Here is a 27,947-nt window from a genome sequence, read left to right as displayed (position 1 = left end):
TGACAAAGTGCTATACACTGCTATAGTGAGACACATGACAAGAATTAAGTGTACAGTAATTGCAGTTTTACCTCTAGAAACAGAAAGGTGGAGGAAAGAGAAGAAATTTTATATCAGACCACCTTTTGCAAACAACCTTAAGATGCTAGTGTGCACGCCAGTTCATGCTTTCCACATCCACGTTTTTCAATTTCATCATCTACACAAGTCGCCAAGACCTCGACGTCCGCGTACAGCCCAAAACATTTGCGACAGCACGTCCGGTGCAAATGAGCCAACTGCGCATGTGCCACAAAAACAGCTTGTTTTGAGGAAAGGCTGTGTGTACCTTGGTAATTAATCACTAAACGGGTACAAGGACGCACAGATGGTGAGAAATTGTTCCAAATTCTGCAGAAATCTGCCCACTGTGGTTTGGACAGGAAAGCGAAAGCTGTCTGCAGGCTTTTCCGTAGTGCTATGGCTGTAGCCCGGTCTGTATCTAGCTCCGATACTTTGTTGCCAAATTAAAAAGTGCGACACATGGAGTCCTGTGTGTTTTTCTGCTTGTGACATGAGGGGCACCAACCTGTCTATTTAGAGGACTCACTACGAGACTGACTATGTAGAAGACTGTACCTCAGTTCCTAGAACTGGTCTCACATTATCTCAGAGAAATCTGCTTTAAACTGACAGCATAATGTAGTAGCCACATTTCTGGTTACTAACGAAAGGAGACACGAGCTATGGATTTAAGATTGACAAATGTTGTGTCGAGTCGATCTAACAATAGATAGTGTATTCCACGTTTATGTATACAGAGTAATTCCAAGGAGATGGTGCAAGTACGAGACAGACCAAGGTCTATGCTCTACTTTAAACCATTCATTACTGCAAATAGCAGCGGTAGCCTCAGCTTGAGGAGCCAAGTGGGGTTAATGAACCAGCAGGAAGAGATGTTTCTCAGTCCTAACCAGTACTCATTACTAACCATGTTCCACAGCAGGGTCTGGGTTGTCGATATTTGGTATGTTCTTGTAGGAGGAAACTTCCAGTGCCCAAAGAGACACAGGCATAAAGCCGTCATCTAACATGATTGATAAACATTTAACATGATCTAGACATGCGGCAGGTTTCATGTGAAAGCATTTATGTTTCATCCTGTTTGTCCATCTGTTTAATAGGGATAGCACTTTTTCTGATGCTAATTCTGATACTTCACCCTACCATCACCAGCCTGATGCCACCTCTTTCCTTTTCTTTAACTCTCATTACATTTGTATAGACGGGCTCATTTCCACGATGCTTCCTCAAGTGTTTAATCAAATTTGTGCTGTTAAAGCTTTTAATGCCACTCTAACCCCACATTAACGCTTGCACATTGGATCTTGAAAAAAATGTGTACCTTTCTTGCTACAACAAGAGTAAAATGTCGTTTTTTTTCATGGCGGCAGCAATAATTATATGATGGTATGCTGTTGTTGGCAGCTCCTGGAAAAAATGTGTAATCTTTAATATTTCTGTCCCGACTGACTTGGCAGCACCTCTGACTCCTGGTGCAGACTCTAAGGTTGTCTCAATAATAGGTTTCCGCAGCTCCGTCCTGAATGACACATTTATTGATCACTTGGGGCAGGAAATGTGTGTTTAGCAGCTAATCTGTCAGAAATTCAACAGAGAGAGAAGAACGAAAACAAATACTCATGCGGATTGTGTTGTTAATGCTGTAAATTGCTGCAGCTTTCTGCCGTGCTTGTACTGGTCCAAATGTACTTCTTTCACAAAAATAGCCAGCTGTCTACCTGAGAATGCACACTACTGTGCAGAGTATTTTCAGTGGCTATAGCAGAATAAATGACAGGAGTGAGCAGCATAAAATTTATAATTGTAAAGATTACACAATGCTCTTCCAGCCAGTCTGGATGTTTACAATTTTGCAAGCATACATTTAATCTCTCACTATGTTTAGATATGTTCGCCTGCATTAAAAAGCCACTTGAGTTAGAGATAAAACCCCCACCATCTCTATTTGTCTACTATCTGTTACACTTTTGCCTGAGCATGAAATTTGCATTAATCAATGCATTTGGCTTCACGTAATATTTGCAACATGCGGTAGTGCTGCCCCTGGCATTTTTCCTCTGCAGTTATTGGAATGTAAGAATCGTACGGATGGCTGTAGAATCAATAGAGGTCAGTCTTAAAAACTAGATATGTCAACAAATGACCTCTGCTTTTCCTCTGAAGCCTTTTGAATCAGTGCTAGGTTTGATTGGGAGGGTTATCCAGTCTCACTAAATCTGAGGGAATGTGAGTGTCCTGCCTTCATTGCATTTAAAATGTAGTCATTCTTCAGTTCACTGCACACACATTGTCCCGTCTATGAAAGGTCCAGCATCCAATATGGTTCTGTGTCATATCGTCTAGTGAAATCTTTCAGAGATTCAGACATTTCTCATTTAGCAATAAATGACAAACCGATCTGTGGGATCATTTCAATTCAGCACGTAGCGAATCATCCAATAGATTTTAAAGCTTGCTCCCCTTTGTGTGGGGATATTTATTCCACAGCTTGTCGGGTCGTTCTGAACCATAGAAAACCTGCTGCTCGAGGAGAGATTGAAATTGTCAAACATTGCAGTATTATATTTTAAAAATTGCAAGAAATGTACAGGTTTAATGAAAATGAATGGGATTCAAAATAGCTAATACTCCAGTTAAGTCTAGTATTTGTTTCTCTCTCACTCTGTAATGTCACCTTTAGCTGAATTGTTTTTTCCCTTATCTATTCAGTCACAATTTTTGACAATCAGCCCTTGTAGAAATGACATATTATTGTGTAGATTTCCATTGCTGTTTTGGGCATTGTGATGGACAAATGATTTATTTTTCAAAATCAAATGAAGAACTCTGAAACTGAAACAATCTCTCGTGACTGCCTTTTGACATCATCTGATGGGACTAATCAAATCTCATGGCTCACAACAAGTGCTGCTGAAGTGCTATTGAAATAATAGCTCTAAATCTCCTCCTAAAAAATAACAACACGGCTTTGGCAAAGTGTCGTTTTGTGTGTGAGAACACGAGAGATGAGCATGGCTTGAGTTATAAACACTCACCACAAATAACCTGTATGTGGCGGTGGATGGACTCGTGCAAGTTGAATTTATGTTTGAGTTGAAATTATTTTCCAAGCCCATGAAGCTCTTTTAGGGGACACTTTTATCTGTGCAATAATCGCAGTCTCCCAAAGGTCCTGCAGCGACTGTTAAGTTGCACACCATCAGCTTGAGATGTGCTGTATGATGCAAAACGAGGACGCGCCCAGTGAAGACATGCCAACCAAACTCAGCTGGCTGTCTTATGGCCTTTCCTTGCTGGGATGGCGTGGTAATAAAAGGGCCATTCAGTCTGATTCAGTGCATTTCAATAATTTTTTGATGTGCCCTCCTTCACTTCCCCTTGGCATATGGTAATACATAGCACTATATGTCACGCAAATGGCTGTTTGGAGAGCCACGGGGTCGAGTCCAAGGGAAGCAGAAAATGAGGCCCACTTGCCCTTGAGGAGGTCTGATGAGTGAGAATAGTGACAGACATGTGAGGGATCCATATTTGTAGAGATGCTACTTTTGTAAGGGTCCCAGAAACTTTGCAGGGGATCCCGGTTGTCTTCATATTCCATGTACCTTGATGAGAGAGGAAATTATAAAGCATAATGCATTCTTCCTTTGGCCTGGAAGGGTCAGTCATTCAAGGTTTAATCCAAACATGTCCTCATACATATACAGCAATATGTGCTGATTACAGCTGACTCCCAATATGACCTGTAGGAGTGTATGCTGATGACATGTATAACAACATTCAAATTTGCAGCCAGGTGAGGTAATAAAAAGCGACAGAGTCAGATACCGGACTTTTAGCCAGGAGACTGGTTATTACATTTGGTTTGGTTTAGGCGCCAAGACTGCATGGTTAGGATGAGTCATCTCTTGGCTAGGTTGGTTTGGGTTAAACACATTTTACAAGGCCATCTTGGAACTAACATTCCTGTCATTTTCTTGGCTACCATGGTGACGAGTCATGCCCCATCTGCCAAACTCAAGCCAATCCCTACTGTCATTTTTCTGGTGAGGACAGACCAAAGGATGCGCTTATTTGACAATATCCGTTCAGTTTTCTGGCAACTTAACCATAACAAGACAATATTCAAACAGTAGTTTAAAACATTTTCCAGTACTTTGGCTGGTGTAGAAGTTAATACACTCACCGAACTATCCAGAAATCTGGGTCTGAACACAAGGGTTAGGGTTAGCAGAAGTTCTCAGTCTTTTCTGTTTGAAAACTAGTGAGGGATTTGAGTAAATCTCTTTCAAGAAAAAAAAAATGGGTGGTTAACAGCAACGGACACTTGCACAATTATGTCATCCCAAATTATGTTATGATATTGTGTAATAGACATGTGTTTTAAGTTAGATTAACAGACGTTTTGAATAAAGTTCCTGATGGAGAAACAAAGCAGCACAGCAAGGTTTGTCTCCTTGCCAAACCTCACTGGTGCTTCTTTAATCCGTGCCTGAATGGCAGATCAGAGTATTAAAAAGTGAATAATGAGAAAGATGCTTCCGTAATGCAATGAGTTTTGAGCAATATCAGGCCTTCAGGGATGATTACATGTCGCAAATCGTCACAGCCTTTTCTTTTTTGGGCGCAGACATGTAATAATCAGTCCGCTGGGTTCAGATGAGTTTGAGTCGCAAGTAAACAAAGAGCTCAGACTCTTTGTGATCGGTAGAATTGGTGAGCATATGCGATACATGGGGATGTTCTGTATTAACTGCTCTTCTACTCCATCAGTCAGGCGGGTCTGATCTGACACCGTTTCACTGGATGTGATCATGTAATGCAGTCGTGCCATGTCCCGTGTTAAGCGGCTAAAGCCACTAGCTAATCAATTAAATCCTAGGCGTAGGCTTGTTCACTGTACAGCTGCATTGTCAGTCAGAGTGACAGCGCACTCATCTTGACATGCAGGAATGTGCTTTAGAATAGAATATTTGAATTTTGAAACTTTGTATCTGCACTGCTTAAGCTAATATTTATTGTTCAAGGAAGCCCTGTCTATACTGCTGCTCTTGGTCCCAGTGTTTTATGAATCAGTTTTATTTGCTTAAGCAGATGAAAGCACACTCCTCTTTGTTGAATTGCTATTACTCTGTATATATTTATATATATTTGATTTGCAGCAACCAGAATGAATTATTTGATTTATAATACTCATAAAACCACAGGAATATGGTTCATGCCATCTAGTTTTATTTAAAAAAAATGTGTTCATTAGTTTGCTCTTAGAATTGGATGTATGATAAAGCGTTAACTAAATAAAATAATATGTACTTTAGGTAACTATTTCTGGGGCCTTTATTTTAGCAGAGAAGTGGCTGGAAATTAGGGAAAAGAGAGACTGGGAGTGGCATGCTACTCAAGTCCCTGGATGAACCGGCTGCATTGTAATTCATGAAACCACCCAGGTTACAAGAAAAAAGAAAAGGTTTTCTAAAAGCGCGGAATATACAGGAGGCATTGAGGTTTCACAGGACAAGGAGCGTCTTGTTATTTCTGTCACGTTTTATCTCTGATTTCTTTGCTCCTCAACATGGTTTTGCTTGTGCATTCCAACCTGTTTACACAGCATGATGTGAATGCTGAGCGTGATGTGTAGTGTTTCCCTGTTATAGTCTCATTACACGATCCTAAATTGTGCACCTGTCAACAAGAGGCCACGGGGCAAAGGGAAGAAAAATAACAAATATTTTGTTCATTAATTCACCGCAGGTAGCACATCTCCCCAGACTGCAATACATGTTTCAGAGGACGGCATCATGACAAAGCTCTTATTATTGTGATCACACTCTCAGACAGAGAGTCCCTCTGAGGTATGTGGGTGAGGTAGACCCCATAGGGTTGCTGAACCCAGGCACTGTGTAAATCACAAGGTCTTATTGCTCGCATTGTATCGCTTCTCTTTCTTTTTACCAGCTGGCGCCTTTGTTAGCACTCTATCACGCTGTCTGATAAATTACAAACCCTTAAGACAACACCGAAGTCACGGCAGGGCCTATGGGCTCCTGACCCGGCATAACTTAACGCGACCATCTGGAGTGTGGATACAGGAAAAGTCTACGTTGCTCTCATGTGACATTAGGATGCAGAAGTTGTTTTGGGTTGCACAGGAATTAATGTTGTCCTGGATAGAGCTGCCTTGCAGCAGACAGGAAAGCCAAGTGACTAGGCACCCAAAGCAAACATTACTGTATTATTGTTCATGTAATTAAAGCAAAGAGCCTCATGCATGTTACCAGACATCATACGATAATATCATGCATGCTTTTTGTCACATGAAATCATGTTCTATATGAGGATTGTAAATGTGCTGAAAATGTCGTTTTGTGTTGCATTGCATCTTTAATGACCTTTTCTCATTAACTTTGCTTATGCATTCAGCCAAGTAATTGAATCCCCTTTGGTTGCAGAGTAGTTTCTTTCTGCATGCAGGCCACTTTGTATGCACCTTTGTGTAGCTGCACGGTGAAGCAATTCATTTGTGTAATCTCAACCACTGGCTGTGTTTTCAGCATTTCATAAAATGATTCATAAAAAAGTTGAAAAGACAAAATTAATTTCTTTCTTTGGGTTAGCATGCGGCTGCGTTGTCCAGATCTTAAAGCTGTCTTTTTCTCCAGAATATAACCTTTGATTTTACAGTTTTTAATGGACTCATTGCATGGCAATGGGAAATTATATATTCATATTTCTCTATAAATGCAAGTGGCATCTCATTTAAGAAGTCGGCTTAAGGAGCATAATGTGAAGTCGTGTTCAAAAGCTTTGAAGAATATAGCCTAATGAAAGCTGTGACTTTTTGATTTTGATATATGCTCAAGGATAATAGACTTGAGGGAATAATGACAGAAGTCCAGAATGAAGATGTGATATAAAAAGAAAGATAGCATAGTGTAGGGATCATTATTTTATAATGAAAGAGTAGCCAACCGGTGTTATCATGCAACACTTATTTATAATTTACATAATAATACAGTAAATCATGAACACGCATCATCACCTAGAAAATGTCATAATCATGGAGACTTTGTACGTGGTATGGTAGTTAAATTCAAAGATAGTCACGATATTTACCTGACATAAAATCAGGACAAAAAAATAGAACAGAGGGGTAAAACAAAAGATAAGTGGACAGGGGCACATTCCCTGTTGTACAAATTACCCAGGGTTTCCTTTTATTTTGATTTGGCTGTCATGGCTCAGTGGTAAAACCATCAATTATCTGTTCATTACCTGTCAGTCTGTTGTCTCATGTTGACAGGATTTACACCCCGCAGGAGATATCTAAGCGCTGATACCAGCGCCTGCATAGTCATTAGGACTTTGTTGCAAAGCGTAGGAGAACGACTGAAACACACACATATGTTCAAGAGAAGGAGAGGAAGAAATTTTTACTTTAAAGTAAAGCCAAAGCCAGTCGAGTAGTTTGCAACTTGTAACATATTCAGCTCTGAGTTTGATATGCACTCATAGACATCATTAATATAAGGAAAAACAAAAGACAATTATGTCAATGTATTCTGATAATTGGTGCAAGAGACATTTTTGCAGAAGAACATTTTATTTTGAAAGCTTTGTCATTTATGACCTTCTTATACATTTAGTACCTGACTGGCTTCCCCTGCTTCTTGAACTTCTCTCTCCCTGGAAACCTAAGCCAGGGAAGTAGGATTCTTGGATGCTATGTGTTTTCATTCTCCAAATAGCCAGAAGGCTGTGCAGATATTGTCAGCGAGCTCTGAGGCACAGCACAAAGCAGGGCTGACTCTGTGGAGATTGCACCACGGTGCTTGCTTAAGGCCATGAAGGCAGCATGACATTATGCACAATTGAAAGCTGCATTATGCTCATGTGTTTTGACCTTTTTTTTCGCTTCAGCATTTCAATATGAAGAGAACGTAGACGTATTGATCTCCACAGCAGGGGCCTGTTTCCACAGCTCTCCACTGGTTTGTAAGCGCAGCTTGACAACACGGAGCGCCGTTGTCTGAGTGCCTGACAAATTAGAAAGGTTTTTCTAATCACATTTGGTACTGAGTTTGTCTTCAAGAAGTCTGTTTTAGAAAAGTTTAATCCAGTATTTCACTAACGATTAATAGGCAGAGCGTCCACACATCTCCACCATGACCCTCTCATCGCCATCATCAGTCAGGGTATGCAGCTATGAAAGGTGTGTTATTAAAATGAATGCAAAGCAGTTTCACCTCTCTTCTCCAACGCTGTCACCCATTTAGAGCAATTTTTAATACAAGGCAAACACTGTGCTGCACTTTTGATTATTGAAATAATAAAAAAAATAGAATAAAAGCAGAATACTCTGTAAGTGCCTGTGTTTATTGATGTTATTCATGCACACAAAATGGCCTTTGTATTTAGCAGACCCTAATGTGTATTATTTCAGTAATGGCTTTCCCAAACTGTGGATTTGACAAAATCAATCAATAAATCAATGAAAACGTATCAGTCGGAGCATACCTCCCTAAAGCTTGCTGTACCAACTGTCAGCACAGCATTCCTGTTTTGGGTCTTTTGTTGCATAGTTAGAAAGAGAAATTATTCTATGGGATTTTACAGCACAAGGTCAACCCACGGAAATTTGAAACAAAGGAGTAGAGGGAGTAGTGAGTATCATACAGCACCAACACCAGCCTTGGAAAACAACAACTCTGTCTAACACACGACACCGGCGACAACAGTCTCAGAAACATTAAGTAGAATAAAAGAGAGTCCTTGTATCATGCTCGACAAAATAACAATTCATGTCCTTGCTTAAACCATGTGATCTGTTTGTTTTTGTAATAGAAGTCAAAATTTATCAAACCACAAAAGATTAAAATCTGTGAAAGTGTTTAAACGGATGGCGCCGTGACAACTTTTCAGATTGCTTGGAGAAAATTAAGGAAAAGGAAACCATCTTAAATGTGAGGATTTGATTCATCTCTATATTGTATTCCCTCCCCGCAGCTTATGCTCAGCTTCCCGGATCTCTCTGATTGAAAAAAAGAAACTCGTTTTCTTCAACACAATATATTGTTAGCCCCTATTTTTTTTTCTTTTATCCTCCATGTTCCACCCTCTCGCTGATTTATCCTTTAAACTGGATCATGTTGGAAGGATGCAGCTTAATGGCCTGTGTAGAAACGGTGGCCTCAATCTGCGTTTTCTTTTCATTACTGTGGAAAATAAATCTCTGTTCTTGGTGCTTGTGTTAGTTGTTGGCGAAGATCCACTATGACCATGCACATGTACAGTGTACTAGAAGACGAAGTGGTTAGAGTGTACCAACTCTAAACTTGTATTGTGTTTCGATATTTTCTGCTCCCAGTAAGTAAACAATACACAGATGTGTGGGCATCTATTGTCTTTTGCTCAAAGCGTTGCAGTTCCATGTGAGGAATGTTGCGTGAAGCGTGAAATCATTTCATAAAGCTTTAGGGAGGAGGTGTGTTTGATTCATAACTATTTCACAACTGAAATTGAGTGCACTTTCAACCGTAGCCTTTTTTATGCCATCTGTTGTTTAGAGGAAAATGTAAGAATCTGCATATCACAAAACTAATGAGAAACTAATGAGCCGTCACAAAAAGTCCATGAATGTGAGCTGGGACACTACGTGGAAGCAAATGATCCCGCGCGTGGTGACGTGTTTTGTTTGCCATTAGACAAATGCCTTTTTCTTTTTCGATGTGTGCGGATTCTTTCCCTGCCCATTCAGCTTGAAAATCACCTCTACCTGAACACAGAGTTTTATTCTGTGCCCAGGAAAAGTTTCTCTTTCATCTGTTACAGTGAAGTCTGACTCCGTTTGTTCGCAGATCTACATAACGGTTCCAAAACGATGCACTTATCTGCTGATGGGGTTTGCTGCAGAGCAGTAAAGAGGAATACAAATGTCAAAATATACGAGATGAGGTTTGTTCGATCGTTTGGAAAATATTCCATTTGCTGCCTTGCCGAGAATTAGATGAGAAGATTGACTCAATTCTAGGGTTCAGTCAATAGCTGGTTAGCTTAGCATCGCACAAAGAATGCAAATGTGTAAACAGCTAGCTTGGCTGTCTCTAAAAGTACCTACATTTGCGAATGATCCTGCATCTGGTGATGTGTTTTGTTTCCAGTTACACAAAGACCTATTGCTTTTTCAGTCTATACAGCTTAAAAATCACCTGTCACAAAGGAAAACATATTCTTTTGTCTTTAACAGTAAAATTTCACTGATTAGGCTTCAACCAATAGCTGGTGAGCTTGCCTAGTTCTGTCTAAATGTACCAACATTTGCATTCCACTTGTCTTGTCTGTATAATATGGACAAAAAGAAGTGCTTTAAAGGTAAATGAGGTGCCGGTAGGTCGATACTTTTGGAAAGAGCTAGGATAGATGTTTCCCCCCATTTCCAGTCTTTAAGGTAAACCAGCTGGGTTCTGGTTGTGGCCTTAAATTTGCAGTGAGGACAATGTCATTGTTTGATGAAATTAGCTCCATTAATTATCCCTTTTGTTTACTGCTGCATCACCACTCATGCGCTGTGAAATTTGTCCTTGCATGACTCATAAAATGGGTGTGTTTTGACCTCAGTTGCTGTTCTCTGTGCAGACGGACTGCTCCAGCGACAGCGAGAGCGAAGACAACTTCATAGTCGTCCCTCCACGAGACCACCTCGGCCTGGCCATATTCTCCATGCTTTGCTGCTTCTGGCCTTTGGGGATCGCGGCCTTTTACTTCTCGCAGGGGGTGAGGCCACATACACACGAGCACGCACCTTCAAAGTCTGTCACACATGAATGATGCAGCATCTGTTTGTCAAGGTCCAACGTTAGCCCCACCAACCGCCTACACACACATACACACACTCAATTTCATGCTTTTGTAAACATGCAAGCGCACAAAACGCACATCCACTTCGCCTGATTTATCTATGACTCATTACCAAAAGATTAAGTTCCATCACAAATAAAAATGAACTGACAGCTGACTCTCTTACTGCAAGGCCAATTTTTACTGAGCTACCCATCAATAACTCAAGGCCAATCCGGAATGGCTGCTTGATGCCCTGTAAACAGGCTGAGAGCCTATTTTAGCAAGAGTACATAAATCACTTTCAAGGTTCTATCTGTAATCTCCAAGAAAAGGAGGTATTCAAAACTCTTAGATGAAAGTGGACGTTTGAACCACTGGTATTTTCAAGAGGACGGAAGATGAACCCAAAGAACGAGGCTGAGCTACAAGACATATTGAAAAGTTTGAGTTGTAGTTTAGAAAGTAAAATTTGTGGGAATAAATGCACAAAACCCCACTGAAACTGTGCAGATTTAATGGCGTAATAGTAAACTGTTTTATGTTTTACATCTTAAAAAGAGCTGTGCGTTTACATATCTTTCTGGTTTTGATACACAAATGTTTTCAACAGATGTTTACAGCCCTCTGCTTAGCTTTGCTCTGTCCGACAGTGCTCACCGATGTATGCTTTAACACAAAGCAATCAATTTCTAACATGTGTCGAGCGGCAGAAACTGCTGTTATTCCCTCAAAGAACAAACCTGTGTGATTTCAGAGCTCAATCTTTCACAGTTTGACAAGGCAGTTAATTTTGAAGCTTTTGCCAATATGTTCCAGCCAGTAGCGCCTGCAAACGGCACATAATAGGTATATAATGGATTGCAATTGGATTTCAACTGGACTTCCATTTCCATTCCTGTAGGAAACAACTTGGTTGATGGTGTGTCAAACAAAGAGCACAGGGATCACCATCTGTCTTTCCGCTAATCAATTCCGTGTCCGTCCATCATCACCATGACAAAGGCACAATCAGAACACATGTGCAGAGTATGTTTAAAAGCACATGCAAGACGCACACATCGTACATACGAGTTAAACACGGGCAAGCTTTTCAATAAATTGCTCTGTCTCGACTATAAATTCTTATCAAAAGCTCAAGCATTTAGCCGTCTTATCTGTGGGTGCGAGTAGTCCAAGCCAGTCAGTGAATTATCTTGTCAGGAGCTAATTTGATTCTTCCTGGGTAATTATGGGGAAGTGATGGCTGTGTTTAGGGATGGATGGTTTTTCTGCCAATCTCCCTCCTTTAGAAGGTGGCGTCCAGAGGAGCTGTCAGGAAAAGATATGGGGGGAGTCTGGGATCGCTTAATTTTATAGCTCAATAACCCACTTCACTGGTCCTCATTTCATTCAGTCATTCGGGAAGGCCTCGCCCAGGCCAACTCAATGATGTAATTCTATAAGAGTTAGTGTGAGGATATTTAATGCTTTTAGCAGGGCGTGGGTAGAAATTTGCTTATCTGTGCCTCTTCCCTGTCTGGACTTAGAGAGTATTGGAAACTGCACTTGTCTACAGCCCCAAAATGCAGCACCTAGCTGGTCAACCTCAAGTGCTATCAAGGTAACAACAAGTGTGGTTTAATACTAAACTTTAGTTATAAAGTAATCATCAGGATTTATTGAGCAACAAAAACAAACTATTGTTACTTTAGTAAAGAAAGCAGTTTTGCCAGTTAAATGTTTTTAATGGCCCTGTTCAGACTTTGCATGAACAACCGATCTGGGCAGTCTAATCACAAGTGGCCAGCTTTTAGTGCCTGTGTTCAGACCTGGCATCAACAGATGCGTCTCCAGTCAGCTTTCCAGATCTGATCTCAGTTTTGCACTTATTTTAAGAATAGATTACTACTGTTAATTCAGCACCGTGAATAGTTTCTTGGGTGTGCGTCCTGACTTTGGCAAACACGTTAAGTTATTATTTATTCATCTCCACCCTGATGTTAGTTGGACCTGCACTAAACTCAGATTATAACTCCAAGATTACGGCACTTCCATACGCACCGTAATCTCCAGTAATAAAGGTAAAAAAGAAACCAGTAATTATTGAGGAAATAAGTAACTTAACCACACATTATTTAATGACAGAATCACACACATATTCAGTAATTTCATTTGTTAATTATTGTTTGGATGAATTTATTATTTAGTTAGCTAACAGCTACAACTTCCCCACGGTGGGGTAAATAAAGGATTATCCTGTCTTATCTTATTTTACTAATGAACAGACATCACTTATGGTGCTTTTGTCTTTTCTGGCGATCACTTATAATAGTGGTTGTGTGTTTTTTTTTTTTATTTGTTATTTAACCCTTTGATGCACAACATGGGTCAAAAGTGACCCGACTGAGTTTTTAAGTGCTATATCTTTGCAAAAAAATTATTTCATCATATAGTATTCCAGGAATTCCTCAATTAACTTGTTTTTGATCATAATACATCCTTATTTTATTTTTTACTTTTTTACTTTTTTAATAAAAACACATTTTGTGTCACTACCCCTTTAATGCGCAACATGGGTCAAAAATGACCCATATTGATTTCCTATGTTATTTCATGTATCGCTGAGTGTTTCTATGCTGAATGTTTGGAATCAATGTATTTTATCATTTACTATTCCAAGTATGAAGTACATTTTATTTGTTTTGTTTAGCACAAATCCTCATCATCACTTTTATTTTCTTCCTTTATGACTAAGCGTAGCTTTTGTATGTCTACATGAAATTTACACACATGGGTCAGAAATAACCCACATGAATTTAAGTGTGAACCTTTAAAATTTGTGCATATTTGCAACCAGGAACATATCTAGGCTGCAGGTGAACATCTGGAACATCATTATAATCACCTGATTAGACATTTGATGACATCTGAAAGATAACAGTGCATAATTATTGATTCGGATTTGAGAATTTAGTAGCTACATTTCTTTTCAGAAAGGGAAATATTTTCAATGCTATTAGCTAGATAGCTAACTGTTGACATTTGATGACTTGTGAAGTAAATGTATAATAATTGATTAGAGTTTAAGTTGCCTTGAGAATTAGTCATATAATCTATGGAATAAGTAGCTAGACTACTTGTCAGAGAGGAAATAATACTGTTAGCAGGCTAGCGAGCTACTGTAGCTAGTTTGCGAAAAATGCAGGCTAACTTAGTGTTGTAGTACTCGAAGACCGGTCTTGGACCGGCATATTCAAGGTCTTGGTCTTGTCTCGGAATCGACTGCATTTTTACTCTGTCTTGTCTCGGTCTCGGCCGAGCTGGACTGTGGATTTTTTGTCAAGACCAGTCGAGACCATGTGATTTTTGTAATGACGTGAGCAAAAACCGCGGCCAGCACGGGCTTGCCTGGAAAGGGCCAACATGTCTGTGGTGTGGACATATTCAGTATATCTGAGAAAGACCCACGGATAGGGATTTGCAAAATGTGTAATGTTGACATTTGACCATAGTGAATATGAGAGGGATGCGGCAGCGGCACGGACAAGGAAAATCCCTCGGAGCACGCCCATCCACAATTAGAACGCCAGTCATTTAAATTAAATTGCAATAAAGTTACACACGACCCACAACATGAATAATAAAGAGCATAAGCAAAGGAATAGATTAAAAAAAAAATCCATCTGAGGATTTTCAAGAGCAGCGCAGGTGGCTCAGCAAGGTGCGCACATACAGTACGTAGAAGAAAATAACTTCTTCTCTGCCATAACATAACATAAAGATAATTCAAATTGTTCAACCAATGTATAGGCCTATGTGTGTGTATAACCATCTGAAAAACTTGGTTATATCCAGGGCTTTCAAGCTATGAACTTAGCTTGGAGTGAGATTTTCTTTTTTTTTTGCTTTTTGACAGGGGCGAGGGTGAAGTGTGTTTGAAGATTGGCCAGTTGGCCTTACCAACAGTTTGAAATGAATTTATTTTTCAATATGACGAATAGACTAATGCTTCTGTTTATTCAGTTCGGTCTCAGTCTTGGACTTGGTCTCGCCCCTCCTCGGTCTTGGTCTTGACTCGGTCTCGCCCCCTCAAAGTCTTGGTCTTGTCTTAGTCTCGGTATGCTCTGATCTTGGTCTTGACTCGGTCTCGGGTTAGGTGGTCTTGACTACAACACTGGCTAACTGCGTGTTATAATTGATAAGTTACAAATTATTGTTATATTATAAAGTAATTTAATTCAAAATCACATTTGGATACATGGGACCCATGTATGTAAACTAGGTGTAATAACACAAAAACTATATTTTTTCATAAAATAAAAAAGGGACAGTGGAAGCATGACCTTGTACTAATCAAAAACAAGATATTAAAAGAATAATTGGGATATTTAATCATAATATCAATTGATCTCAAAAGATACAACAAAGAAAAACTCACCTAGCATGAAATCACATGGAAAATGAATGCGGGTCATTTTTGACCCATGTTGTGCATTAGAGGGGGTATGCATATGTTGTGCATCAAAGGGTTAATGTGTCTCAGGAAGCATCGTGTGTTCACACTACCGATAGAATGTGGACGAATGCAACTAAGACCGCTCCCAAATGTGCTCAGATACTGGATCTCTCAAATGTGATCTCAGTGCATCCTGGGGGTGTTCACACCTGTACTTTACACTGGTCACTTCCGATCCGATTCCCCAGGACGGATGTTAATGCAAGGTCTGAATGGGGCCGATGTGAAGCTGGAGCAGTATTAAGTATTAAATATTTGAGCAATCTCCCAACCTATCACCTGCCTTCTGATGACAACCTTCCGGCATCAAGCAGATGGGTCCCCATTTATTCAGTGTTTTTGTAGTTTCTGCTCTCTGCCTTCGTAGGGGAGTGTGAGCAAATGCGGTATGAGATTTGACAAGGGCAGCACGAATGAAATGATAGCACATCGGCTTCACCATTTACTCTAAGGACATTTACGAACGCACAGGTTAGCAACTGTGAGTGTGCGGACGAGAGATCAATAGTGTTGTCATTTCACTGCAAGTTGGGCCCAGTGAAAAAGAGAGCTGCTCAGAAGAGGAGATGAGTCAGACTTGCATTCATGCTCCTTTAAACTGTATGTTTTCTCTTGGCCAAAGCAACACACTCAACTCTGTTTGACGTCTTTATGGTAAATAGTAATGCCCAGTTTCAAGATGCAGTATTACCGCCCCCGCACACACAACTGATAATGACAAGAATGCCATGAATATCTGAGGCAAATTAGCTTTGAGCATTCGATTGGGAAGCGGAATTGGGTTTTAATTATTGCCACTAATGGGGTGAGTGTTTTGTTTGGAGATGCTGATAAATTCCTCTCTCAGCTCTGAGACATCTGCGCTGGAAAGTACAGAGCAGAAGAGAAGCAGCAATTCCTTTCACAATTATGCAAATAATACTCCCCTGAAGTTATCTTATGGCATGCAAGTCATCGTAATGAGTAAAAATGATTGAGCTAATTATTTTGAAATAGTTTATGTATTGGGAGCTTGAGAGACAGACACATGGAGAGGGAAAGAGAAAGAAAGGGAAAGATCTGGGGGCTCACGTGTTGTTTATTTGGAGAAAAAACTGGCTTCCTAGAGTGCATCTCAGTATGAGCCTCCATGCAGCTAAGTCTGAGATGTTATCGCTTTTTCTATGACACCATATTTCAATCATTTTGTCAAGGTTGGGGAGATAAAGCCTTAAATGCTTCTAACCATTTTGCTCTCAAGGGTATTCAAGGAAAAATCCTCACATTGACACATACCCCTTTATTATTCAAAGTTCAACCTATGATTCTTTTTCATTTTTGTCCACATTATTCCAGCTTTTGGTCTTTAGAGTCCTGTTCTTTAGGGACGGCACGACATTCCTTCATTCAATTTTAATTGACAAATCTTTCACAGTGTACTTAACAAACACTGTAACTGGAGAAATGAAATAACAAGCACACGACCTTCAGCCCCAGTGGAAAGAGCTGTCCACTTGTATGGACTCCCCGTCCCTAAAGACCTGCTGGGGTTTGGCAATACGTCCTCAAAAGGAGGATGTGCTTTGTCTTATTTTGAAAGGGAAGTCAAGCTTAATTTACCCATAAAACCCTCATAACGGTGCTTTTGTCTTAATAATTACAGTATTGACATTGAAGCTAGAGTCCCTGCCCTGAATGCTCACCCTTTGTTTCGATTTGCTTCTTGACCTTTCAGAGCTTTTTTTTCCCCCAAGGAGTCTCTCTCGCTCTAATCTGGCTGTCTTTGTCTTCGACTGTTAAGCATTGTCCTCAAAAGCTTCTTGGCAATAATGAAACCTTGGTGCAGAGTAGAAATACCCTACGCTCAGTTCATCATTAAAAGTGATATATATGCAGTATTCTTTTTTTTATTATTCTGTTGACAATAATGTTGTGGTTAAAGACGCAGACTGCTTTATAAGTAGAAATAATTCAACCACATAAATCGTTGTGCTTGTAAAACACTGACGAACTTATGGTGCCTTCTGAAAGTCAATTATTTAAATAAACAGTTTGTTGTGCACATGTGACACTATTTGTATCTCAGTATGTTTTTCTTTCTTTCTTTTTTAACAAATCTGATCTTGTTAAACCAAATGTCTCAAAGTAGTCTCCATACCCCAAAGGCAACCATAACAAAGACCTTTTTATTTCCAGAACAAACCTCTGGAAATGAGTACACGGTAATTAAGCTGCAATGCTTCCTAAGCAGTTGCAGGAAGTGCAGATACTAATTAGCCAGTATCTGTCCTTTCTGCATTTCCTTTGCCTGGCATTATTTTGCGGTAATAAATCATCTCTGTCTTATTATCCAAATATTATTAGACACAACCAGGCTGAACACATCACATGTTTTGTAAAAAATTTGCATCTGCCTCAAAGGAGCGATTTCAAAATGCAGAGGATCTGTGGACGAACACGTGCGCAGTGTTGAGTCAAACGGGGAAAGGTGGCGTTCGCTGTCTGCTGCAGCTGCCTCTGTCGCTGCTTGAATGACTGTAGTGCAAATTGGCTATGAGACGATGAATAATACAATATTTCAATCAGGAGAGACTAATTAAAAAAAAGGGGCTTGAAGTGATTAAATTAATTTATCGGACTTGGTGTAGGAGTGTGCACAGAAGGGAAAGCTGAAGAAATGTGTGAGGAGTCTTTGACGATTAGACCTTAATGTGGTGTCATCTTTTTAAACAGCCAGTCATAAGCTGTACAACAACATGATAGAGAACCAGAACTGCCCATATATAAAAAAAAAATGAATGAATTGATTAACAAACATACCAGCAAATGCACCAAAATCATCTTAAGTCCAATAAATGTAGATAATGTCTACTAAATGAACAATTCAGTTTCAACTCATTTTTATCTCATTTACTTTTCCCTTCAATTGTCCATTTTGCGTTTATGTATCAGTCAAATAAATCAGTGTGTTTCTTTTTCTTTCAATTCCTATTTGCAGTCCCCAAACTAATTTATTGCTACATTATCTTTTCACATTTCTTAATGCGTTTATGCTTCATTATGCAAATGAGAAGGGCTGCCATTGTAACATATGTCATGGGGTCGGCTTTTTGCATTTCACTCCATATTTATTTATTTATAAAGTAAAGTGGTTTTGGTCCTCCACAGAAAGTTTGGACACTAGTGGTTGAGAAGAGCAAGGGCTGACAATCTGGAGGAAAAGTGATGACCCACCCATAGGCCTGAGGAGGACTGCATTGCAGCAGAGGAAAGGACTCTGTTAAATGAAGACGATTTAGGAAAACGGTTTAGGAACAACTCAAACCTCCAAATTCACTAGATCCCAAACTGATCAAATATCTATGGGATGATCCACAGAGGTCCCTCCCCTCAATCCATAGGACCCAAAGGCATCCACTAACAACATCATGTTACCAGACTCCACAGGACACCCTCAGAAGGCCCATGTCCATTCTCTGATGAGTCACAACTGTTTTGGAGGCACAAGGGAGACCTACACAATATTAGGAAGGTGGTCATAATGTTATGACTGATCGGTGTGTTATATTACATTTACTGTAATGCTTTTTTTATTAGCCCTACTTTTCTTTTTTTTTGTGAAGAACTTTTTTTATTGAAGCATAGCGAATACAGCAACATCCGTACATTTTTTCTTTTTTTTTGAGACATAATACCCCCCTCCCACCTCCCACCCCCCTGGCAGCATCCCTCCCTCCCCGGTCTCCCCTGGACGATTCAAACATCATCAAGTGTCAACAATACATTGTAGTAAGTGGTGTCCCTCTTGTTCACAACCCAAGAAGTTTATCCTTTATCTGTGTAGCTGCACCTAACCACATCTCCAAAGTGGAGGCTTTAGCATTATTAATCCGTGCCGTAGACAACTCAAGTAACACTATATCGTGAAAATAAATCAACCATTTCCTAGTACTAAGATCATGAGGTGGTAGCCATCTTTGCACTAGGATTTTTTTAGCAGCTGTGAGGCCGCTCAGCAATAGTTTACGTTGTTTCTCACTTATATGTATTTGAGAATCATCATTAAGGAGAAGTAAGATTGGATTGCATGTTATAGTAGTACCTAGTAATTCAGACAAGACTTTGGACACCCGGCCCCAAAAGGCCTGAACAGAGGGACATTCCCACATCATGTGTTTATAACATCCTATTGCGTTAAGTTGGCACATGGTACAGCTTGGACTTGGTATCAGTTTCATGCGAAACCTAGTGACAGGTGTATAATAGAGTCTGTGACACACTTTGAAGTGAATGAGTTGGTGATTTGGATTTTTGGAAGCTTGAAAAATGTTCTCCCATACATTGTTCCAGGAAATGTCGTCATCCTTCTGACCAAAGTCTCTCAGCCATGCTCTGATCATCAGTAGAGTCTCTTGCTGTCCGGATAGTTTGGAGTAGACTTTCGAAACAAAGCCCCTGCAGGGAAGGGAATTTATCCAATTTATCAGAGGATGTATGGGAAGTTTAGCCCTCAGTGGCACACCATGTGCCTTAAGTGCCGATCTTATTTGTAAATAATAAAAAAAAGAAGAGTCCTGCAGATCAAAGCGGTCCTTCAAATCCTGATAGCTAAGCATACCATTTCTATCATACAGGTCCCCGACAACATTAATACCTTTCAAAGACCATGGTTTAAAGTCCAGTGGCTTATTTCCAATCTGTACATTCACGTTGTGCCACAGAGGGGCATCACTGTGCCACTTTAAGTTCCCCTTCAGTTCTCTCTCAACTATCCTAAAATTTTTTATTGTGTTGGCAATAATGGGGCCATAGTGCAGCCTACAGTATTTATCTTTTATGCCAGAAAATAAAATGTCCTCCAATCTCCTCGGGTGAACTAGGTTTTTCTCTAAAGATTTCCATGAGACATGAGCGACCGTCAAGCCAAGCCATGACAGGACGTAGCTGGAAGGATTGGTGGTATACTTTGAAATTTGGGAGGGCGAGCCCGCCCTGATCTTTGGGTCTCTGTAGAACAGAAAGCTTAAGTTTTGGATGGCCATTATTCCAAATATATCCACGTAACAATTTATCAATTTTAACCCAGTAGTCTGGAGAGGGAGAGAGTGGAATCATCATACTCAAGAAATTAACACGAGACAAGATATTCATTTTAACTACAGATATACGCGTCTGCAATGAGGCAGGTAGCCTGGTCCAGTTAGCAAGATCACGTTCAACTTCCTTAAGAATTCTTTCATAGTTGCTCTTCACTATTTTCTGGATGGAGGGGTGTATCTGTATACCCAAGTATGTAATTTGAGTTACTATAGGAATCCGGCTTGATATTTTGACTTTCTTAGCAGCTTCATTCAGCAACATCAGAGCTGATTTTGTCCAATTGATCATAAATCCTGACTGCTGTTTGAAATCCTCAAAAGCCACTAATAAAGAGTTAATAGAGTTTTCTATGTCTGTCATATAAATAAGGACGTCGTCCGCAAAGGCCGACAGGGTATGAGAAGTCTGTCTGATTTGGATAGGGGACATGACCGAATTTTGCCGAAGGTGCTGCGTAAACGGTTCGAGGGATAGAATGAACAGGCTCGGGGAGAGGCCGCAGCCCTGTCTCGTACCGCGGAAAATAGGAAAGGGTCTGGAGTTCAATCCGTTTGTGTTGACCATAGCCGAGGGGTTTGCATACAGAATTTGTATCATCTTAATAAAAGCTTCACCTAGTTGAAATTTTCGCAGTACTGCCCACAAATACTGCCACTCGACCCTGTCAAAAGCTTTGGCAGCATCAAGTGACAGAATAGCACACGGTGCCTGAAGCTGTTTAGATTCTTCTATTATATGCATTAAACGCCTAATGTTATCCGCAGCAAGACGGCCCTTCATGAACCCAGTTTGGTCGATGTGAATTAGTTTATCCATATAGCGCTCCAGGCGTAGTGCCAGCAATTTGGAGTAAATTTTTAGATCCGAATTTATCAGAGATACAGGTCTGTAGTTAGAGCATTGTAATGGGTCCTTGCCCTTCTTTGGTAACAATGAGATTAAAGCTACATTGGTGTGTTCATGAAAGGCACCTTTTTCTAAAGCAGTCTGGATGGAGTCCAGAAGAACCGGTCCGAGGAGGTCCCAGAAATGCAAGAGCACTTCAGGCGGAATCCCATCAGGGCCTGGAGATTTCCCTCTTAACATTTTACTCAGTGCAACTTTTAATTCCTGCAAAGTTATCAGGCGGCCCAGGTCTGCTGCCTCTTCTCCCTGTAGGGTGGGCAGATCCAACCCTTCCAGAAAATTATTACACACTTCTGGGTCAAAGCTATCAGACGACGTATATAAATCCTTGTAATATGCCTGAAAGGTGTTATTTATCTCTGCTGGATTAGAAACCAGGCCTTTAGTAGGGTGGTGTATTGAATCGATGGACGCTTTTGATTCACACTGTTTTAATTTTAGGGCCAAGAGCCTGCTGGGCTTACTTCCGTTGCAATAATAATTTTGCCTAGTTCTATGTATAATGAATTCCGCTCGTTTGCGTAATAAATCATTCAGCTCTTGTCTAACGACCTGTAACTCGTCATTAATTGTGTCAGAATAGTTTTGCTTTAGAGCCCTCTCCAGGCATAAACATTTCTCCTCCAACTCCTTAATCTTAAGATTCCTAAGCTTTTTCACATGTGATGCGTATGACGTTGTAAAATCCCGGATAAAACCCTTTGTCGCCATCCACACTAACCTAGCATCATCAACGGAGCCCATATTGTCTTGGAGAAATGTGGACAGTTTAGTTCTAAATTCAGAGACAAATGCAGTGTCATTTAAAAGAGAGGTGTTGAAACGCCATCTCTGAGATTTTTTGGATTTGAAACTGAGATCAATACTGAGAACTAATGGGTTGTGATCAGCCAGTGTGGCTGGGAGAAATTTAACAGGTGTTACACAATCCTTCAAACTACGTGACAGTAGAAAATAATCAATCCTTGAAAATGTTTTATGATATGCAGAGAAACAAGTGTAATCTTGACTACCGGGGTTTTGAAATCGCCAAACATCAAAAAAGTTCAAGTTGTTTATCATTGTATTCAGAGCCGTAGAGGCTGATTGCTGACTGTGTGTAAATGAGCTTGTAGATCTGTCTAAATCAAGGTTACAGACCGCATTCATGTCACCTCCTAGAACTATTTCATATTCTGTGAGTTTCAGTAATTCCTCTGTGAGGTCAGGATAGAAATTATCTTCAAAGACTGCTGGTGCATACACCGATACAAATGCAACCTTCGTATTGTAAATTGATGTGCACACATATGCTACTCGCCCACATTTATCGTTACTAGTCCCTTCAATTTTCACGGGTAAATTCCTCTTAAACATAATCATTACTCCCTTTGAGCTAGACCCACTGCTGGAGGAGGATATCACCATATATTGTTTATTTTGCATCCTTTGGACATCTCCTTGTTTTAAGTGGGATTCCTGAATTAGTACTATGTCTGCATTTGCTCGACGCATCAATTCCTGACATTTAACCCTCTTGATATTGACATTTAAGCCCCGGACATTTAGACTCAGAATAGTCAGTTTAACCATTATCAAAAATCACTGTAGTTATATTCCAGTTATACAACTTACTGTAAACCAAGTATCCAAGCATATGGTCCAGTAGGAGACCCACACCCACCCCATTGCTGCCATGCCCATACCCCAAAACCCGTGTTTCTGTGTAACTTGACCACTGCATAACGCAGCTCATTGAGACTCCAAAACTCGGTTGTATCCCACTTACAAACATAACTGACCTGGCAGGAATATAAGCAGTTGAAACAAAAATGTGAGGCCCACTATTGACAGACCCAGGCTACATGAAAAATAACTGAAATTGTCCCTCTGAAACATGAACATAACTGTGTGACAGGGTCCATATTCTCTCTTAGAAACAGTAACTAGTAGTATAACCTGGGAGGGGACCAATAGCCCTCAATGTCACAATTAGTATGGGACAGATAGATGTCCATTGTAACCAGGACAGATCTTACGGTGAAATCCGGGTCATGAAAAACTCCTCGCCTTATCTTCAAGTGCCGGAACACTCCTGCTCCATCACTTCCCCGTGTTGATGGGCTGCCGCGCGCGTTGTCGAGACCCCATGCCGAGACCCTCGTAGAAACTCCTCTGCTTCCTCCGGAGTAGTAAAGCTGCGTTGTTCGCCGCCCAGGGTGATCTTCAGAGTGGCAGGATAGATCATGAAGGATGGGATGCCCTTCTCGCGTAGATACTTCTGTACACCCACAAATGATTTCCGCCGCTGACTAGTATGGGCACTGTAGTCAGCATAGAAACGCAGCGACTTGCCAGCATCTTGTATGGGGGCAGTCTTGGACATCTCCCGGGCAGAGCCGCCCCGCCCTATACGCAGAACACGCGCAGCGCGTGGGGCCCCGCGATCCATGGGGGGCCCCATGTCGCACAAGATGACGCATTTTCTAAAAATGCGCAAAGGACGCGCAGCGCTCCGGCGGCGGAGAGACCAGCGCGAGCGCTCCGCTGGTCCTCCCAATCCAATAAAAACAGCCCAAACCACGAAGTTGCCACCTATGGAAACCTGTCACACTCCCCCGCCGGACATAAACCAAGTAGCCCAATTTTGTGGAAAAACCGCCCAATCTGGCAACCGTGAGTACCATAAAGAGTCAGCCCGAGGCAGTACATACATACATGTACATAGTTGAAAATTCTTTGTTTTGTTACCCCAAATGAAGGTTGTAAACCTAAATGGCATTTTGTGCTCGTCATTTCTTTACACGTGTGTGTGTGTGCGCGTGTGTGTGCGCGTGTCTGGTGGGGGGGCCCCAAAAGACATTTCTGCTTAGGGCCCCAGTTTGGCCAGGGGCGGCCCTGCTCCCGGGCACCGTTCAGTATAGCGTTGCGGTCTCCGTGCCGAAGCAGCTTCAGTATCATGGTTTGCGGGATGCTCCCCTTCACATGCGGGCTGTAAATACGATGAGCTCTCTCTATCTCAACAACTCTGTTACCGAGCGAGGGTATCCACTTGGGAAGCATTTCTTGGAGAAAACTGGTTGCGTTGTCACCCTCTCGACCTGCAGTGATTCCTGTGATCCGAACGTTGTTTCTCCGGTTGTGGTCCTCTAACAGCGCGAGCTTCTGTTGAAACTTCTCGAGGCCGGTGGTGTTGTCTAATATCTGGCGTTTCATGGTCCGCGTATCTGTTTGGACCCTCTCAACTTTAGTCACCAAGCCCCGAACAACATCCATATGAGCGTCTAAGTCTTTCTGAAGTTTCTTGACAGAGTCGTCCACACTCCCCACTGCCTTGTTAATAGCACGAGTGACAACCATTTCCAACTGGTCGCGCTGTTTGGCTAGGGCTAATGAGATAGCCGCTTCCATGCTAACCTCGGTAGCTGCCGAGCTGTTAGCATCCTGTTGCTTACGCTTAGCCGGGGGGATTTTGGTCGGCGAGTTAAACAATTTCTGTTGGCTTGACATCTTATATGGCTCTCACTACCAAATATAACACCGCCGAGGACTTAGAGATCAAATTAACAGTAAAAATGGGGATACCGAACGAGAGCTCTAGAGTCTTCCGACCATTGCGCTTGCCGGTCACGTGACCTCCCCCTGAGATTTAATTTACTGTCTAGCCCTACTTTTCTGTAGTAAAGAGACATCCTGTGTAGTTGATTAAAAATAGTTTAAACTCATTTTTTTTAGTTTATTTGTGACAGGTGTGACAAAAAATAACCATGTAGTTTTGGGCTCTGTTTTGTGCCAGACTCTTCGGTTAGCCATGCAGGGCACACCAAAGATGAAGCCCCAGGGCCAAGTACCTGAACCAGCTGGCTCCACTCAATGAAAAGAAGCAGTGGCTCAACTCCAAAAGCCTCGCAGATTTCTGCTCTGATGAGGAGGGCTTGACATTCTGCAAATAAACCTCATCGGAGGCACTTTTATCCGCAGCCTCAGCGCTTGTGAGCAAAGCTGAAGGTCAAAACAAGTACAGTATGGAGACTTTGGAGTTAAGTTTCCCACTCATTACCACCGTTAGATTGCTGCAGACGCCGTATCTAGGCGCAATCCCTCTTAACCCTGGATGTGAATGTGAACCTTAGCCTCATCTATTCGAGGCTCACCTCTATAAATGAAAGGGACAGGCTTTTGTAAGAGAGGGAGTGAAGTGACCCCGGGGTCAGCCTCATCGCACTCACACACATCACACATCAGGTCCATCACTGTTAATATAGATTCAAGAGTAATGAAGGTCATACTACTTTTCATAACTGCTCCGACAAACATTCAGCACAATAATCTGACCGATGTGTTGTATTATAGGCACAAACAATTACAGTTGCGATTTAGCAACATGCTGAACCATTGACACTGCTGAATCCCATCAACGAGAAACAACTAACCGATAAATATGTGACGGCGTTGTACAATAAAACAAAACAAAATGTAGTCCGGGGGAAGACAATGGTGATAGAAGATTGAAAAGCCTGTACCAAGTCCATACACTGCCAATGTGACATTTTACGCTGTGTAATTTCTGCTTCAGTGACGACCCCCGCTTCGTGATGAGAATGAAAACAACAAATCTGTCTTCCCTCCATTTCTCTCCTGGCAAGGAAGTTCATTCAAATAGTGAGATAGCTGGAGGACACCAAGCACCACAGCTTTGTAAACACATAAAAAACAACGGCCAGGATGACCAAAAGCCTCATTCATTTGTTGTCTTTTTAGTCTTCAATTGTCCAGGTAGAAAAAGCAGTGACTTAAGTGACTGCAGCACGTGTTCAATTATTATTTATTGCACTTTTCAGATCACAACCTGAACCTCTTGTGTTTTTGGTTCGCTCTCACCGCTCTCTGTGTCGTGGATGAAAACAACACAGACGGCTCTCTTCAGCAAAGAGCACTTAAAACGAAAAGGAAAGGAAAGAAAAACGAGTGTACACAACTCGCAGAGCGCCAAACATCAGATAGGTTGTTAGCAATTAGCTGATAATCATCTCGGGAGTCGGTGGAGAGCAAAACAGAGCTGAGAGAAGAGTGAAAACAGGCCACAATAATCACTCCAGGTGAATGTTCATGCAAAGGATGAATACTAATTCAGCTGGAGTATGTAGGAATATGTTACTCTTTTTCACCGTTATGCCATGTAATACTGCATCTACAAGAATATAAACAATTTATTCTTTCATTAATTCAGTCCTTCTCAGTTATTAGTGACTGTTATTGAGTGTGCTGACAGATCGTTCTGTTGTTAAAGCTCTGTGCCTTTTTGTTTTGCTTTTAATAACAACCATAATTAAAAAAAAGTCATCAGGGGACAGAGAAACCCGGCCAAAGGCCTGCTCTGATGATGAGATTATTATTATTTTTTTAGTTTAGGTGATTAAAGACAACAAGCGCAGTTTTCTTTTCAGCCTCAGAATGTGTTACGTGCAAAAATAAATTTACCATCTCAGGACTCCAGTTTGATTTAGGAGAAAAGTGTTATCATTTATTGTGTTTCATCGGGTGCTGTTTAAAGACTACAGCTCTTTTTTTTTTACTGTTATTTCTGCAGATCAGTTACCATTACACCACGGCGAGGACCTATATGTGCCTCTACTGGAAAATAAAAATGCATTATAACCTTAAATACATGCTAACAGGGCCATGGCAGTGGGGGCTGTTAAAAAATAAGAGTAAAACCCTCCATGAAACAAAGCGCTGCGGCCTCACAAAGAACCTGATTTTTAGCCATTTTATTTATTTATTTATTTATTTTTTATCTTGATGACGAATTATGATGAATCTCCTGTTCTCGTATGCTGATATTCATTCAGTGCAAGCAGCTGAGATGACACTAACCTTCAGTTCTTGGCATTTTCACGCTAATTGCCATTTTGCAGTCCTGCCATGCATGATGAGCTACTCGGTCAATGCCTGCACGCTCCGATTCAATTTTATTTACCCTGCCACGGAAATACTAAACTGCAATTCCTTTTTATTATTTTTGAAATGGTATACTCTTTCTCTTTTAAGTTCCTCCCAGCTCCATGTTGTTCCTGACTTCTCTTGTGCTTTCCCTTTTACAGACCACCAAGGCAGTAAACAAAGGTGACTTCCCACTGGCCAACATCGCCTCCCGAAGGGCTTTGTTCCTAGCAGCCCTCTCCATCACTATAGGCACCGGCGTGTATGTAGGGGTGGTGGTAGCTCTCATTGCCTACCTCTCTAAACCGGGACACATATAGCAGTCGCACCTTCCCTCTGCACACACCTCCGGGGAGCCCAGGAGGAGAGCAACCCCCCTGCCCCCCTCTGGGGAACGTCATCGCTCCTGCAGACTTTATGGAAAGTTTTTCGAGGATGTACAGTCTTCTCCCTCCACCTTCTTTTCTTTCCAGTCTCCTCTCCCTGCAGGCCCTCTGTCATCCAAGATTAGCCGCAGAGACTGGAGAGAGGTCAAGCTGGAGGGCAAGAAGAGGGGGATTTGGAGATAGACAAACTTTCTTTTTGGTAAGACAGAGGGTTTGAGTAATGGGAGTATTCCATGTTGGAGCCCTGTTTGCATCCCATT

The 27,947-nt window shown here is 41.2% G+C and overlaps 1 protein-coding gene across 1 annotated transcript in view; it reads left to right on the top strand.

Moving 5' to 3' along the window:
- syndig1l (synapse differentiation inducing 1-like) overlaps window positions 1-27,621 on the top strand; it is a gene marked incomplete at its 3' end in the record, with an annotated part of 34,553 nt that extends 6,932 nt beyond the window's left edge. The window contains exons 2-3 of the mRNA XM_084561024.1: window positions 10,696-10,833; window positions 27,463-27,621. Coding sequence (XP_084417150.1) covers window positions 10,696-10,833; window positions 27,463-27,621 — 297 coding nt within the window. The remainder of the gene's footprint in view (window positions 1-10,695; window positions 10,834-27,462) is intronic.
- Window positions 27,622-27,947: the final 326 nt, after the last annotated feature.

Source organism: Chelon labrosus (genome assembly GCF_963514085.1).
Source record: "Chelon labrosus genome assembly, chromosome: 14".
NCBI lineage: Eukaryota > Metazoa > Chordata > Actinopteri > Mugiliformes > Mugilidae > Chelon > Chelon labrosus.
This window is presented reverse-complemented; position numbering and strand designations above follow the sequence as displayed.